Below are 15323 nucleotides of genomic sequence, written 5' to 3'. Positions count from 1 at the left end.
CAATGTGGTGCTGAGAAGAGTGTATATTCTGTTGATTTTGGGTGGAGAGTTCTCTAGATGTCTATTAGGTCTGCTTGGTGCAGAGCTGAGTTCAGGTCCTGGATATCCTTGTTAACCTTCTGTCTCGTTGATCTGTCTGATATTGACAGTGGGGTGTTAAAGTCTCCCATTATTATTGTGTGGGAGTCTAAGTCTCTTTTTAGGTCTCTAAGGACTTGCTTTATGAATCTGGGTGCTTCTGTATTGGGTGCATATATATTTAGGATAGTTAGCTCTTCTTGTTGAATTGATCCCTTTACCATTATGTAATGGCCTTCTTTGTCTCTTTTGATCTTTGTTGGTTTAAAATCTGTTTTATAAGAGACTAGGATTGAAACCCCTGCTTTTTTTTTGCTTTGTATTTGCTTGGTAGATCTTCCTCCATCCCTTTATTTTGAGCCTATGTGTGTCTCTGCACATGAGATGGGTCTCTTGAATACAGCACACTGATGGGTCTTGACTCTTTATCCAATTTGCCAGTCTGTGTCTTTTAATTGGAGCATTTAGCCCTTTTACATTTAAGGTTAATATTGTTATGTGTGAATTTGATCGTGTCATTATTATGTTAGCTGGTTATTTTGCCCATTAGTTGATGCAGTTTCTTCCTAGCCTCGATGGTCTTTACAATTTGGCATGTTTTTGCAGTGGCTGGTACCGCTTGTTTCTTTCCATGTTTAGCGCTTCCTTCAGGAGCTCTTGTAAGGCGGGCCTGGTGGTGACAAAATCTCTCAGCATTTGCTTGTCTGTAAAGTATTTTATTTCTCCTTCACTTATGAAGCTTACTTTGGCTTGATATGAAATTCTGGGTTGAAAATTCTTTTCTTTAAGAATGTTGAATATTGGCCCTCACTCTCTTCTGGCTTGTAGAGTTTCTGCCAAGAGATCAGCTGTTAGTCTGATGGGCTTCTCTTTGTGGGTAACCCGACCTTTCTCTCTGGCTGCCCTTAACAGTTTTTCCTTCATTTCAACCTTGGTGAGTCTGACAATTATGTGTCTTGGAGTTGCTCTTCTTGAGGATATCTTTGTGGTGTTCTCTGTATTTCTTGAATTTGCATGTTGGCCTGCCTTGCTAGGTTGGGGAAGTTCTCTTGGATAATATCCTGAAGATTGTTTTCCAGCTTGGTTCTATTCTCCCCATCTCTTTCAGGTAGAACATAGATTTTTGTCTTTTCACATAGTCCCATATTTGTTGGAGGCTTTGTTCGTTTCTTTTTTCTCTAAACTTCTCTTCTCACTTCATTTCATTAATTTGATCTTCAATCACTGATACCCTTTCTTCCACTTGATGGAATCAGCTACTGAAGCTTGTGCATTTGTCACATAGTTCTCGTGCCATGGTTTTCAGCTCCATCAGGTCATTTAAGGTCTTCTCTACACTGTTCATTCTAGTTAGACATTCATCTAATCTTTTTTCAATGTTTTTAGCCTTGCGATGGGTTCAAACATATTCCTTTAGCTCGGAGAAGTTTGTTGTTGCCGACTTTCTGAAGCCTACTTCTGTGAACTCGTCAAAACCATTCTCCATCCAGCTTTGTTCTGTTGCTTGCGAGGAGCTGTGATCCTTTGGAGGAGAAGGGACATTCTGGTTTTTAGAATTTTCAGCTTTTCTGCTCTGGTTTCTCCCCATCTTTGTGGTTTTATCGACCTTTGGTCTTTGATGATGGTGACCTACAGATGGAGTTTTGGTGTGGATGTCATTTTTGTTGATGTTATTCCTTTCTGTTTGTTATTTTTCCTTCTCACAGTCAGGTCCCTCAGCTGCAGGTCTGTTGCAGTTTGCTGTAGGTCCACTCCAGACCCTGTTTGCCTGGGTGTCACCAGTGAAGGCTGCAGAGCAGCAAATACTGCAGAACAGCAAATATTGCTGCCTGATCCTTCCTCTGGAAGCTTCGTCTCAGAGGGGCACCCGGCTGTATGAGGTGTCAGTCGGCTCCTACCGGGAGGTGTCTCCAGGTTAGGCTACGTGGGGGTCAGGGACCCACTTGAGGAGGTAGTGTGTCCGTTCTCAGATCTCAAACACCGTGCTGGGAGAACCACTGCTCTCTTCAGAGCTGTCATACAGGGACATTTAAGTCTGCAGAAGTTTCTGCTCCCTTTTGTTCAGCTATTCCCTGCCTCCAGAGGTGGAGTTTACAGAGGCCGGGGGGTCTTGTTGAGCTGTGGTGGGCTCCACTCAGTTGGAGCTTCCTGGCCGCTTCGTTTACCAACTCAAGCCTCAGCAATGGCGGACGCCCCTCCCCCATCTGGGCTTGCCGCCTCGCAGTTCGATCTCAGACTAGCAGTGAGCAAGGCTCTGTGGGAGTGGGACCCGCTGAGCTAGGCACAGGATATAACCTCCTGGTGTGCCGTTTGCTAAGACTGTTGGAAAAGCGCAGTGTTTAGGTGGCAGTGTCCCAATTTTCCTGTTACAGTCTGTCACAGCTTCTCTTGGCTAGGAAAGGGAAGTCCCCTGACCCCTTGCACTTCCTGGGTGAGGCGATGCTCCACCCTGCTTTGGCTTGCCCTCTGTGGGCTGTGCCCACTGTCCGACCAGTCCCAGTGAGATGAACCAGGTGCCTCAGTTGGAAATGCAGAAATCACCCATCTTCTGCATCGATCACACTGGGAGCTGCAGATTGGAACTGTTCCTATTCAGCCATCTTGGAATGGACCCCTCCAAGGATCTTTTTCATATAATGACTTCTTTTCCTCTGGGTAGACACCCGGTAGTGGGATTGCTGGATCACGTGGTAGTTCTGCTTTTAGTTCTTTAAGGAAAATCCACCTGTTTCCATAGTGGTTGTACTAGTTTACATTCCCACCAGCTGTGTAGAAGTGTTCCCTGTTGACTGCATCCATGCCAACATCTATTATTTTGTGATTTTTTGATTATGGCCATTCTTGGCAGGAGTAAGGTGGTATCACATTGTGGTTTTGATTTGCATTTCCCTGATCATTAGCGATGTTGAGCATTTTTTCATATGTTTAGGGGCCATTTGTTTATCTTCTTTTGAGAATTGTCTGTTCATGTCCTTAGCCCACTTTTTGATTGGATTGTTTGTTTTTTTCTTGCTGATTTGTTTGAGTTCATTGTGGATTCTGGATACTAGTCATTTATCAGATGTATAGATTGTGAAGATTTTCTCCCACCCTGTGGGTTGTCTGTTTACTCTGCTGACCTTTTTGCCATGCAAAAGCTCTTTAGTTTAATTAAGTCCCAGCTATTTATCTTTGTTTTTATTGCATTTGCTTTTGGGTTCTTTGTCAGGAAATCCTTGCCTAAGCTAATGTCTAGAAGGGTTTTTCCAGTGTTACCTTCTAGAATTTTTATAGTTTCAGGTCTTAGTTGATTTTTATATAAGGTGAGAGATGAGGATCCAGTTTCATTCTCCTACATGTGGCTAGCAATTATCCCAGCACCATTTGTTTAATAGGGTGTCCTTTCCCTACTTTATGTTTTTGTTTGCTTTGTGAAAGATCAGTTGGCCTTAAGTATTTGGGTTTGTTTCTGGGTTCTCTATTCTGTTCTATTGGACTACGTGCCTGTTTTTATACTAATACCATGCTGTTTTGGTGACTATGGTCTTATAGTATAGTTTGAAATCAGGTAATGTGATGCTTCCAGATTTATTCTTTTTGCTTAGTCTTGCTTTGGCTGTGTGGGCTCTTTTTTGGTTCCATACAAATTTTAGGATTGTTTTTTCTAGTTCAATGAATAATGGCGGTGGTATTTTGATGGGGATAGTGTTGAATTTGTAGATTGCTTTGGGTGGTGTGGTCATTTTCAAAATATTGATTCTACCATCCGTGAGCATGGGATGTGTTTTCATTTGTTTGTATCATCTATGATTTCTTTCAGCAGTGTTTTGTAGTTTTCCTTGTTGAGGTCTTTCACCTTCTTGGTTGGGTATATTCCTAAATATTTTTTTTGCAGCTATTGTAAAAGAGGTTGAGTTCTTGATTTGATTCTCTGCTTGGTCACTGTTGGTGTATTGAAGAGCTACTGATTTGTGTACATTAATTTTGTATCCAGAAACATTGCTGAATTCTTTTATCAGTTCTAGGAGCTTTTATCAGTTCTAGGACTTCAGGGTTTTCTAGGTAAACAATCATCAGCAAACAGTGACAGTTAGTTTGACTTCCTCTTTTTTGATTTGGATGCTCTTTATTTCTTTCTCTGATTGCTCTGGCTAGGACTTCCAGTACTGTGTTGAAGAGGAGTGGTGAGAGTGGGCATCCTTGTCTTGTTCCAGTTCTCAGAGGGAATGCTTTCAACTTCTCTCCATTTGGTATTATGTTGACTGTGGGTTTGTCATAGATGGCTTTTATTACATTGAGGTATATGTCCCTTGTATGCTGATTTTGTTGAGAGTTTTAATCATAAAGGATGCTGCATTTTGTTGAATGCTTTTTTTGCATTGATTGAGATGATTGTATGATTTTTGTTTTTAATTCTGCTTATGTGGTATATCACATTTATTGCCTTTCATATGTTAAACCATCCCTGCATCCCTAGTATGAAACCCACTTGATCATGGTGGATTATCTTTTTGATATGTTGTTGGATTTGGTTAGCTAGTACTTTGTTAAGGATTTTAGCATCTATACTCATCAGGGATATTGGTTTGTAGTTTTCTTTTTTGGTTATGTTCTTTCCTGGTTTTGGAATTAGGATGATACTGGCTTCATAGAATGATTTAGTGAGGGTTCCCTCTTTATCTTGTGAAATAGTATCAATAGGATTGGTACCAATTCTTTTTTTAATGTCTGATGGGATTCTGCTGTGAATCCGTCTGGTCCTGGACTTTTTTTTGTTGGTAATTTTTAAAATTACCATTTCAGTCTCGCTGCTTGTTATTGGTTTGTTCAGGGTATCTAATTCTTCCTGATTTAAGCTAGGAGGGCTGTATCTTTCCAGAAATTTATCCGTCTCCTCTAGGTTTTCTAGTTTATGTGCATACAGGTTGGTTCACAGCAGCCATGAATGATCTTTTGTATTTCTGTGTTGTCAGTTTTAATGTCTCCCATTTTGTTTCTAATTGAGATTATTTGGATTTTCTCTCTTCTTGGTCAATCTTGCTAATGGTCTATCAATTCTGTTTATCTTTTCAAAGAATCAACTTTTTGTTTCAATTGTCTTTTGTATTTTTGTTTGTTTCAACTTCATTTAGTTCTGTTCTGATCTTGGTTATTTCCTTTCTTCTGCTGGGTTTGGGTTTGGTTTGTTCTTGTTTCTCTGTTTCCTTGAGGTGTGACTTTAGATTGTCTGTTAGTGCTCGTTCTGACTTTTTGATGTAGGTGTTTCGGCCTATTTAACTTTCCTCCTAGCGGTATCCCAGAGGTTTTGATAGGTTGTATCACTATTGTCATTCAGTTCGAAGAATTTAATTTCCATCTTGATTTCATTTTGACCCAGTAATCATTCAGGAGCAGGTTATTTAATTTCGATGTATTTGCATGGTTTTGAAGAGTTGATTTCTAGTTTTATTCCACTGTGATCTGAGAGAGTGCAAGATATAATTTCACTTTTTTTAATTTATAGAGGCCCCTTTTGTGGCCTATCATATGGTCTGTCTTGGAGAAAGTTCCATGCACTGTTGAATAGAATGTATATTCAGCAGTTGTTGGGTAGAATGTTCTGTATATATCTGTTAAGTCAGTTTGTTCCAGGGTATAGTTTAAATCCATTGTTTCTTTGTTGTCTGTTTTGATGACCTGTCAAGTGCTGTCAGTGGGGTGTTAAAGTCCCCCACTATTATTGTGTTGCTATCTATCTCATTTTTATTTTATTTATTTTTTTTGAGACGGAGTTTTGCTCTTGTTGCCCAGGCTGGAGTGCAATGGCGCAATCTCGGCTCACCGCAACTTCAGCCTCCCAGGTTCAAGGGATTCTTCTGCCTCAGCCTCCCGAGTAGCTGGGATTACAGGCATGTGCCACCACGCCTGGCTAATTTTGTATTTTTAGTAGAGACGGGGTTTCTCCATGTTGGTCAGGCTGGTCTTGAACTCCCGACCTCAGGTGATACACCTGCCTCGGCCTCCCAAAATGCTGGGATTACAGGCGTGAGCCACTGCACCCAGCCTATCTCATGTCTTAGGTCTATTGGCAATTGTTTTATAAATTTGGGACCTCCAGTGTTAGGTGCATGTATGTTTAGGATTGTGATATATTCCTGTTGGACACCACCTTTTGCCATTATATGATGTCCCTCTTTGTCTTTTTTAATTGCTGTTGCTTTAAAGTTTGTTTTGTCTGATACAAGAATAGCTACCTCTGATTGCTTTTGGTGTCCATTTGCATGGAATGTCTTTTTCCACCCCTTTACCTTAAGCTTACGTGAGTCCTTATGTTTTAGGTTAATCTCTTGAAAGCAGCAGATGGTTGGTGAGTTCTTATCCTTTCTGCAACTCTGTGTCTTTTAAGTGGAGCGTTTAGGCCATTTACATTCAACATTACTTTTGAGATGTGAGGCACCATTCCATTCATTGTGCTATGTTGCCTGTACACCTTGTTTTTTTTTTTTTAATTGTATTTTTGTTTTATAGGTCACGAGATTTATGCTTTAAGTAAGTTCTGTTTTGATGTGTTTCCAGGATTTGTTTCAAGATTTAGAGCTCCTTTTAGCAGTTCTTGCAGTGCAGTTCTTGTACTGCTGGCTTGGTAGTGGCAAATTCTCTCAGCATTTGTTTGTTTGAAAAAGACTGTATCTTTCCTTCATTCATGAAGCTTAGTTTCACTGGATACAAAATTCTTGGCTGATAATTGTTTTGTTTGAGGAGGCTGAAGATAGGGCCCCAATCCCTTCTAGCTTGTAGGGTTTCTGCTGAGAAATCTGCTGTTAATCTGATAGGTTTTTCCTTTATAGGTTACCTGGTGCTTCTGTCACACAGCTTGAGATTCTTTCCCTTGTCTTAACTTTAGATAAGCAGATTACAGTGTGCCTAGGCGATGGTCTTTTTGCGATGAATTTCCCAGATGTTCTTTGAGCTTCTTGTATTTGGATGCCTAAGTCTCTAACAAGGCTGGGGAAGTTTTCCTCGATTATTCCCCAGATGTGTTCTCCAAACTTTTACATTTCTCTTCTTCAGAAATGCTGATTATTCTTAGGTTTGGTCATTTAACGTAATCCCAGACTTCTTGGATGCTTTGTTCATATTTTCTTTTTCTTTTGTCTTTGTTGGAATGGGTTAATTTGAAGACCTTGTCTATGAGCTCTGAAGTTCTTTCTTCTGCTTGTTCAATTCTATTGCTGAGACTTTCTGCAGCATTTTGCATTTCTGTAAGTGCGTCCATTGTTTCCTTAAGTTTTGATTGTTTTTTTATTTATGCTATCTCTTTCATTGAATATTTTTCCTGTCACTTCTCATATCATTTTTTTGATTTCCTTAAATTGGGCTTTGCCTTTCTGTGGTGCCTCCTTGATTAGCTTAATTACTAACCTCTGAATTCTTTTTCAGTTGAATCAGGGATTTCTTCTTGGTTTGGATTCATTGCTGGTGAGCTAGTGTGATTTTTGGGGGTGTTAAAGAACCTTGTTTTGTCATATTACCAGAGTTGGTTTTCTGGTTCCTTCTCATTTGGGTGGCCTGTGTCAGAGGAAAGGTCTAGGGCTCAAGGGTGTTGTTCAGATTCTTTTGTCCCACGGGATATTTCCTTGACGTAGCACCCTTCCCCCCTTTTCCTAAGGATGTGACTTCCTGAGAGCCAAGCTGTAGTGATTGTTATCTCTCTTCTGGATCTAGCCACCCAGCAAGTCTCCCAGGCTCCAGTCTGGTACTGGGGGTTTTCTCCACAGAGTCCTGTGAACTGTCTGTGTGGGTCTCTCAGCTGTGGATACCAGCACCTGTTTTGCTGGAGGTGTCAGGGGGACGAAGTGGACTCTGTGAGCATCCTTGGCTTTGGTTGCTTAATGCACTATTTTTATGCTGGTTGGCCTCCTTCCAGGAGGTGGCACTTTCAAGAAAGCATCAGCTGTGGTAGTATGGAGAGGAACAGGCAGTGAGCAGGGCCGTAGAACTCCCAAGAGTACATGTTCTTTGTCTTCAGTTATCAGGGTGGGAAGGGCAGGGTTAGGTGTGTCTGAGCTCAGACTCTCCTGGGGCAGGTCTTGCTGTGGCTGCTGTGGGGAATGGGGATGAGGTCCAGGTCAATGGAGTTATGTTCCTAGGAGGATTATGGCTGCCTCTGTTGTGTCATGCAGGTTGTCAGGGAAGTGGGGGAAAGCCAGCAGTCACAGGCTTTTCCATGCAACCCAAAGGGCCAGTCTCACTCCCACTGTGCCTGCTCACCAACCACACTGAGTCTGTTTCCAGGCAGTGGGCAAGCAGGGCTGAGAACTTGCCCCAGAGTACCCACCTCCCAGCTGTGAAAGCAAGTAGGACTTTCATTTTTCCCCTGCCTGTGGAGTCCACACACTGGATTCATGCCCTCTCCTGAGTTCTGGTCAGGAGACTTCTCCATCAGTTCAAATTGTTGCGAAGTTCAACTGGAGGTTTCCTTCTCCCTGTGGCCTTTTCCCAGTGCCTCTGGCCATCCTCCCCAAGGACCCCTGTGAGGCAAGGTGGAAACGGCTTGCTAGGGGACCCAGCGAGCCCACAGGGGTTTTCCTACTGCTTCCTCTACCCCTGTATTTCACTTGGCTCTCTAAATTGACTCAGCTCCAGTAAGGTCAGATTCGTCTCCCTTTAAATCTAGACCCTCAGGTTCCCCAGTGGGGTATGTGTTCTGGGGCAGATGATCTCCCTTTCCACTTCCACACTATTTGGGCACTCACAGTATTTGAGATGTCTCCCGAGTCCTGCAGGAGCAATCCACTTCCTTCAGAGGGTATATGGGTTCTCTTGGCTTTCCTAAAATATTCCTGTAGTCATTCTGGAGCAGAAGTTTATGATGCGAGCCTCCACGCACTGCTCTGTCCATCCAAGTGGGACCTGAAATCTCTTCCTGCCTCCTGTCCGCCATGATCTCTCCTACTTTCAGGACTTTTTTTTGTTTCCATTTGTGTTCTGCATTGTGTCCTAAGAAGTCAAACTGGCTGGCTATATAGCATCTTGCTAAGTGATACCTTATTCTATGTAAAGGTACTTGTCCTGATTGGAAAACGGTTCTTGAATACAAGTTTCTAAAGCTGCCTTGAGATATTGAGAAGGCAGTATAGCATGGTGAATAAAAGAATGGGTTTTGGAATTAGACTTGGATTCAAAAATCAAGATCTGCCATTTACTAAGCCATGTGACTTTGAGAAGTTACTTAACATTGAGCTTCTGTTTCCTAACCTGTAAGAAGAGTATGCTAATTCCTCTCAAGTAATAAGGATTAAATGAAATACTATATTTAATATGTGGCATATAGTAAGCACTCAACAAATGTAGCTATTATTACTTTCATTATTAGGAGGGCATAAATAAATAGGTAAAAATATGCATTTTAAAAGTCTTAGCAGGAAACCAAGAAATTAATTTTGATTTTCTTAAGTTGCTCCATTGTTCCTAATTTCCTAATCAAGCCTTGACATGACAGCCCTCAGTTATTTATAAACTTATTTGTTTGTAGTGCCATTAACAGTATTTGTTCAATTTACTCAACATCTGGCTTTGCATAGTAATCAGAAATCTCAGTCTTTAAATACCATTCAGAGAACTCCAAGTAGTTTTCTAAACAGATGGATTTGTGTCTATGATATTTTTTCCTCCTACTTGTTCACCAGAGATCAGAACTCTGAAAAGATAGCACTGGATTCCCCCCACCACTCACTGTGCCCCAGCCTTCCCCAGTGATTTTGGTTGAGAATGCAATAGTGACCTTAGTATTTAATTATGTCTCTATGAAGCTGTTTTTTAAAAAAGTGGTGGTATCAGAGGGGAGAGAATACCATAGAACCTGGTTCTGGTTATGATGTTGGTTATCTTCATTTTCCATGAGCATCCTGGGCTCTTGCCCCTCTACCATATGTACCTGACTCCTTTTTTCAGAAGGAGTCTTCCAGCCCCTCTCCAGAGTCCCTCCAAAGCACTAAACCAGTCTCTTTTCCATCATTACACATTTTTATTCTAATGCAATAACTACTTTTTCTACTCAATTCTAAAGAGTAGATGACAGTAATCTTCAAAATTTTTTTATCACAACTCTAAGCAGTGTTTCACATTCAGACATAATATGTGGGTATTTGGATGTTTATAAATTATATAATCTGTAAATTCATATAAATTATATGTGAATATAAATAATTTATATGTAAATTATATAAATTATATGTACTACCATAATAATGTATAATTAACATTCTAAAATATACCCTAAAATAGAATTTTTAATAGAATGAGATAAATCTCTATAAATAAAAAAGTCCATTTTTTTTCCTGCCCTCCATTGAATTATTTTGTGAACCTCTTTGGGTATATGCATCCCACTGTGGGTTCAGATTCATCCCTTGTATCCAAATTATAAATTACTTGAGAAAACAAAATGTCTACCTAAATAGTAGGATATTATTAGCAGTTGTTTAGATGAGTTATGTAGGAAGAGTTGTATCAGTTAGTGAGATCAGCTTTTCCCAAACCTTATTATACCTGAGATCACTAAATCATTTAATTCTCTGCCTTAAACACCAAGAGAGAGGGACAAAAGGATAGTGGATGGAGAGAGAAGAGCCGAGATACACTGTTTTATTCCTGGGAATATTAGGGAAGATGCTGAGTATGAAGCAGTAATGATTTGCCCTGGCAAACTATAGTGAATTAAGAAATATTCTATAGACTGTAAATAGATTGCTAGAAGATTTCTATGTAGAAGAGTTCTCTTCTGAATTCCATGTTGCAGAGAAGCCTTGGGCTGGACCACAAAGTGGGGAGTGTATAGGATTCAGATGAGTGGGGAGGGAAAGAGAGCATTTCGCACTGATTGGATTTGCTAATTGCTTTTTGATCTTGAGTCACCCATTTGCTTGTTTGTTTCTTTGTAAGTGTTCCTGGTTCTCCCTCATCTTTCACAAGACTAACTCCAACAGCTTCCTTACCATCCTTCCAACGTTCTGGAATCCCCTTTGCTTCTCTTCTTTTTATTTTTAATTATTATGGATGCATAATGATTGATCCCCTTTTCTTCTTATCCACCATTTTGTCTTACCTGGATCCTGGATTATTGCCTCAGCCTGCCTCTCTTCTTTTCCGCCTTCTAATCCATTCTCCACCCAGCCACCAAAGTGATCTTTCTAAAATTTAAATGTGATTCTGTTTCTGCTTAAAACCATTGAGTGGTTCCTCACTTCCTCATTATAAAGTTTGAATTCTTCACCATCGATTATATGGCCTTTATTATCTGGATCTTACCTTTCTAGTTTACCACTTCTCCCCCTTACATTAGATATTCTCAATCATATTAAACTTCTTCCCATACTTTCTTTCACCTTTGGCTTTTTACATTTGTTTCTCTGCCTGAAACTCTTCCTATTCTCCTGGCTAACTTGTACTCAAGTTTGATGTCCCAACTTAAACTCCACTTTCTTGGAAGCGCATGTACAGTGCTTGCTTAGTCTATGCTGTCACCATTTCTATATTCTTGCTCTGGATATAATGCAAAAAGCACGGCACAGGGTTTGGACTGGGAGTAGGAAGACTAAGGTTTGACTACTAATCTTCGCTATGCAGTCTTGGGGAAGTCACTTAATGTCTTCAAGCCTTAATCACTTCATCTCTAACATGGAATAATGGCACTTTTCTCTCAAGCCCATTGAAGCATTTATTGATATACATAAAAGGATTCTATAAGCACTAAAGCACCATGCTAATGTACATTACTGCTGCTACTATTGTTATTACTACTACTGCTGCTGCTGTTACCACTCCTCTCCTCTTCCTCCTTGCCTGCCACCTCATGATCCTCAGCAGTCTTTCTGGAGTGTTTATATGGGACTTGGTTTTTTAGGGGATGAAGATTTTACCAAGGACATAACAGAGCTGTTTTCCCAGCTGCACGTTTCCTCCAAACCAGAGAAACTTGCCAGGGTAAGTTATTGCTTCTTGGTGATTTTCATTATTTTACTTGTAAGAATGTAGTGGATAAAGAGCATAAGATTATAAATTCCTGGCAGAGGTGTCACCAAAATCGAAGGTATATTCTCATTATACCCAGAATTGGGTTCTGCATCTACTTGCCTTCTGCTCCTCCAGGTTAGTGTGTTGAAGCCACATCTGCCCCACAACACGTGTCCCATCCTTACCTGTTTTCATTTGGGATGCTTTGCTTATCTGAAAGCTTAGTTTAGTCTACAATGTTGGTCATTAAAAGTTGGCAGTGCTGACCAGCCTCATGATTCCAATGGGTGAGGCTCTGTCAAGGACTCACTGTTCTCAGGGGTCTGAATGATTTAGAGATGATATGTGGCCTTGCCCATAGGGATTAGAGGTTGTCATTACCCAGAGCCCAGTGACTCAGATAATGACTATTTGGCGTGTGGAAATGAGAGAGTATTATGACCAAGGCCCTTATTTTTGGTGCTGATTCCGGAACTATTTTCTTATATTTGGAATGTGGAGAGACTTTAATCAAAGCTCAGAGTGGGTAGGGAGGTTCTGTGGCAAGTATAAGCCAATGCCTGCTCTTGGGACACTGTTCACTGGGTCATGGATTGCTTGCTACCTCTTCATCCACCTCTACCAATTTTGAGAAGCATTTCAGGACCAGTCAGCTGCAGGTGCACATTGTTTCCTGGCCAGGGAGAGGTGAGAGCTATTGCATAGCCAACCCAGTCACCTTGTCTCCATCCCCCAGGGCAAGGAATATGATGTTTGGTGTGTTATCCCACTCTCCTATGCCCATCAAAAATGCTGCATTCTCTGAAAAAGCTTTTTTAGATCATCCCCAGGCAGCTCATCTCCCTCACCTCTACTGTAACCCTTTACTAAAGCACTTTTGATCTTATAGTGCTTTTTATTTTGGAAATAATATCAAACTTAGAGAAAAGTTACAAGAGTAGCACAAACAATATTTGTATACCTTTTATGCAAATCCAATACTGTTAATATTTACCTCATTTGCTCAAACATTTGTGCTTTCACATGTGTTCTTTCTCTGTGTAAATACATGTATACACATATAGATAAACACTTTATTTTTGTAACTATTTGAGAGTAAATTGTAAACATTGTTGCTCTTCTAAATGTTTCAGTATGTGTCTGCTAAGGGTAGGGATATTCCCTTACATAACCACAGTGTAGCTATCAACTTCAGTAAATTTAACATTAGTACTTTTGTTGTACTAATTTGTTGTAATCTGTTTTCCATATTTCAGTTACATCAGTTGACCCAGTAATACCAAACTTTTTCCTCTACCCCTGGAGCCAGTACATGATCACAAATTGTATTTAGTTGCCATGTACTTTTAGTTTCCTTTAATCTAAAATAGTTCTTCAGTCTTTTTTTGTCATTTTGTCTTTTATGACGTTGGCGTTTTTGAAAAACAAGCTTTGGAGTTTCTCTAATGCTTTCTCATGATTAATGTCAGTTTATACATTCCTGGCCAAAATACTCCATAAGTGATGGTGTGTCCTGGCCAGGGTATCACATCTAAAGGGTACATGATACCCATCTGCCCCTTATTGGTTGATGTGTTGTCTGATTTTGTTCTGTAGAGTTAAAGTTTATTTTCCTATCTTGCTAATAAACTTTCTGTGAGGAGATACTGTAAGACCATACAAATATCCTGCTATTCATCATAATTTCTCTTCTAAATCTAGCATTTATTTATGATTCTGGCACCAATATTTAATGTGAAGATTTACCAGTTGTCTTTCAGCATTCTAGAATAGTCATGACCGTCTCTCCTTTCTCCCCCATTTTGTTCTTTTTTTATTTGTTATCAGTATGCTTTCATGGAGTTCTGCTTTTTCCCCATTGGCTTGTAATTCATCACTGTCCTTAATTATTTTGATGTTCAAATTTGTCTTTCAAGCTGGCTCCTGGGTGGCATGCCTCCATCATTTTTGGGTGCTTCCTTATTTTCTGGCATAACAAGATATTCTAGACTCATCTTATGCCTTCTGTGCCCCAGCCCTGCAACCAGACATTTCTTTGAGAAAGCATGATTCATTCCCTTTTGGTTTTATAGACCAAGACCTGAGTACTAAGTGTGCTCATTGCCACTGGCATGGCTTTGATTCTAGGCTGTCAGCAGAGCTAGAAAATATACTCAGGTACATATACACCTATATGTGTTATGTTTGTAGATACATATGTGCACATGTACACCTATATGTATTTTAGAAATCATGACTTCACACACAGTATAACTCCAATTTTAATCCATCCCTACATCCCTATTATTTTCTGTTGGAAATAAATAAGCTACGGGGTTTTTCCTTGCCTTTCCCCATTACACATTTGTATCTCCTTTCTACAGTAGGAACCTTGTCTCCCAACAATATTAGCACATTTCCTTAATTATGAGATGTATCTGAAATGGTTTTATTGCTTTGCCTATACTATAGATTGAGTATCCCTTATCCAAAATGCTTGGAACAGAGAAGTGTTTCAGATTTCAGATTTTTGTTTGGATTTTGGAATATTTGCATACACACACAAACACACACACACACACACACACACATATAGTGCTGTATCTTGAGGATACAATCCAAGTCTAATTACAGAATTCATTTATATTCATGTATACCTTATACACATAGTCTGAAGATAATTTTATACAATATTTAAAAAAAATTTGTGCATGAAACAAAATTTTCAATTCATTTTGACTACAACCCATCATATGAGGTCAGGTGTGGAATTTTTCACTTGTGGCATCATGTTGGCACTCAAAAAATTTCAAATTTTGGAGGATTTTGGATTTTCATATAAGGGATACTCAACCTGTACTACAAAAGTAACCTACAAAAAATTGTTTTATTTGCTGCCCTATGTGTTAATTTTATTTTTGAATATGTAGAGTATTAATACGCTTCCAAAAATCAAACTGCACAAAAAATATACTCAGGTCTTTCCATCCCACTTCCCTTCCACTCCATTCTCCTGTTTTTATAGGTATTCATCTTTCTTGTTTCTGGCTTATCCTTCCTGAGTTTCTTTTTGTAAAGATAAGCAGATATATTTTCTTATCTCCTCTGATGGAAAAGTCAACATACTATATTTGTTCTTTAGTGCTCTGCTTTTTTCACTTAGCCTTGTGCATAGGTATTTTTATAAATTTATTATAGTTTTTAAAAAATATGTGTATCTTACCTCCTATCCTGAAGCTTAAATTTCTTGAAGGCAGGATCTGTACATACCTACTCCTTAAAATTCCAGCTCT

At 39.7% G+C, this 15323-nt stretch overlaps 1 protein-coding gene across 6 annotated transcripts in view; it reads left to right on the top strand.

Annotated features, from left to right (window-relative positions):
- The window catches only part of FAM114A2 (family with sequence similarity 114 member A2), a 50409-nt gene that overhangs the window by 19107 nt on the left and 15979 nt on the right, over positions 1–15323 (top strand). For all 6 annotated transcript variants that reach the window (XM_019027670.4, XM_055387592.2, XM_055387589.2 and 3 more), the window contains one exon: positions 11942–12021. In XM_019027670.4, coding sequence (XP_018883215.1) covers positions 11942–12021 — 80 coding nt within the window. The remainder of the gene's footprint in view (positions 1–11941; positions 12022–15323) is intronic.

The sequence above is a fragment of the Gorilla gorilla genome, chromosome 4, assembly GCF_029281585.2.
Source record: "Gorilla gorilla gorilla isolate KB3781 chromosome 4, NHGRI_mGorGor1-v2.1_pri, whole genome shotgun sequence".
Lineage (NCBI taxonomy): Eukaryota > Metazoa > Chordata > Mammalia > Primates > Hominidae > Gorilla > Gorilla gorilla.
Note: the sequence above shows the minus strand (reverse complement) of the source record. Positions and strands in the feature narration are given on the sequence as shown.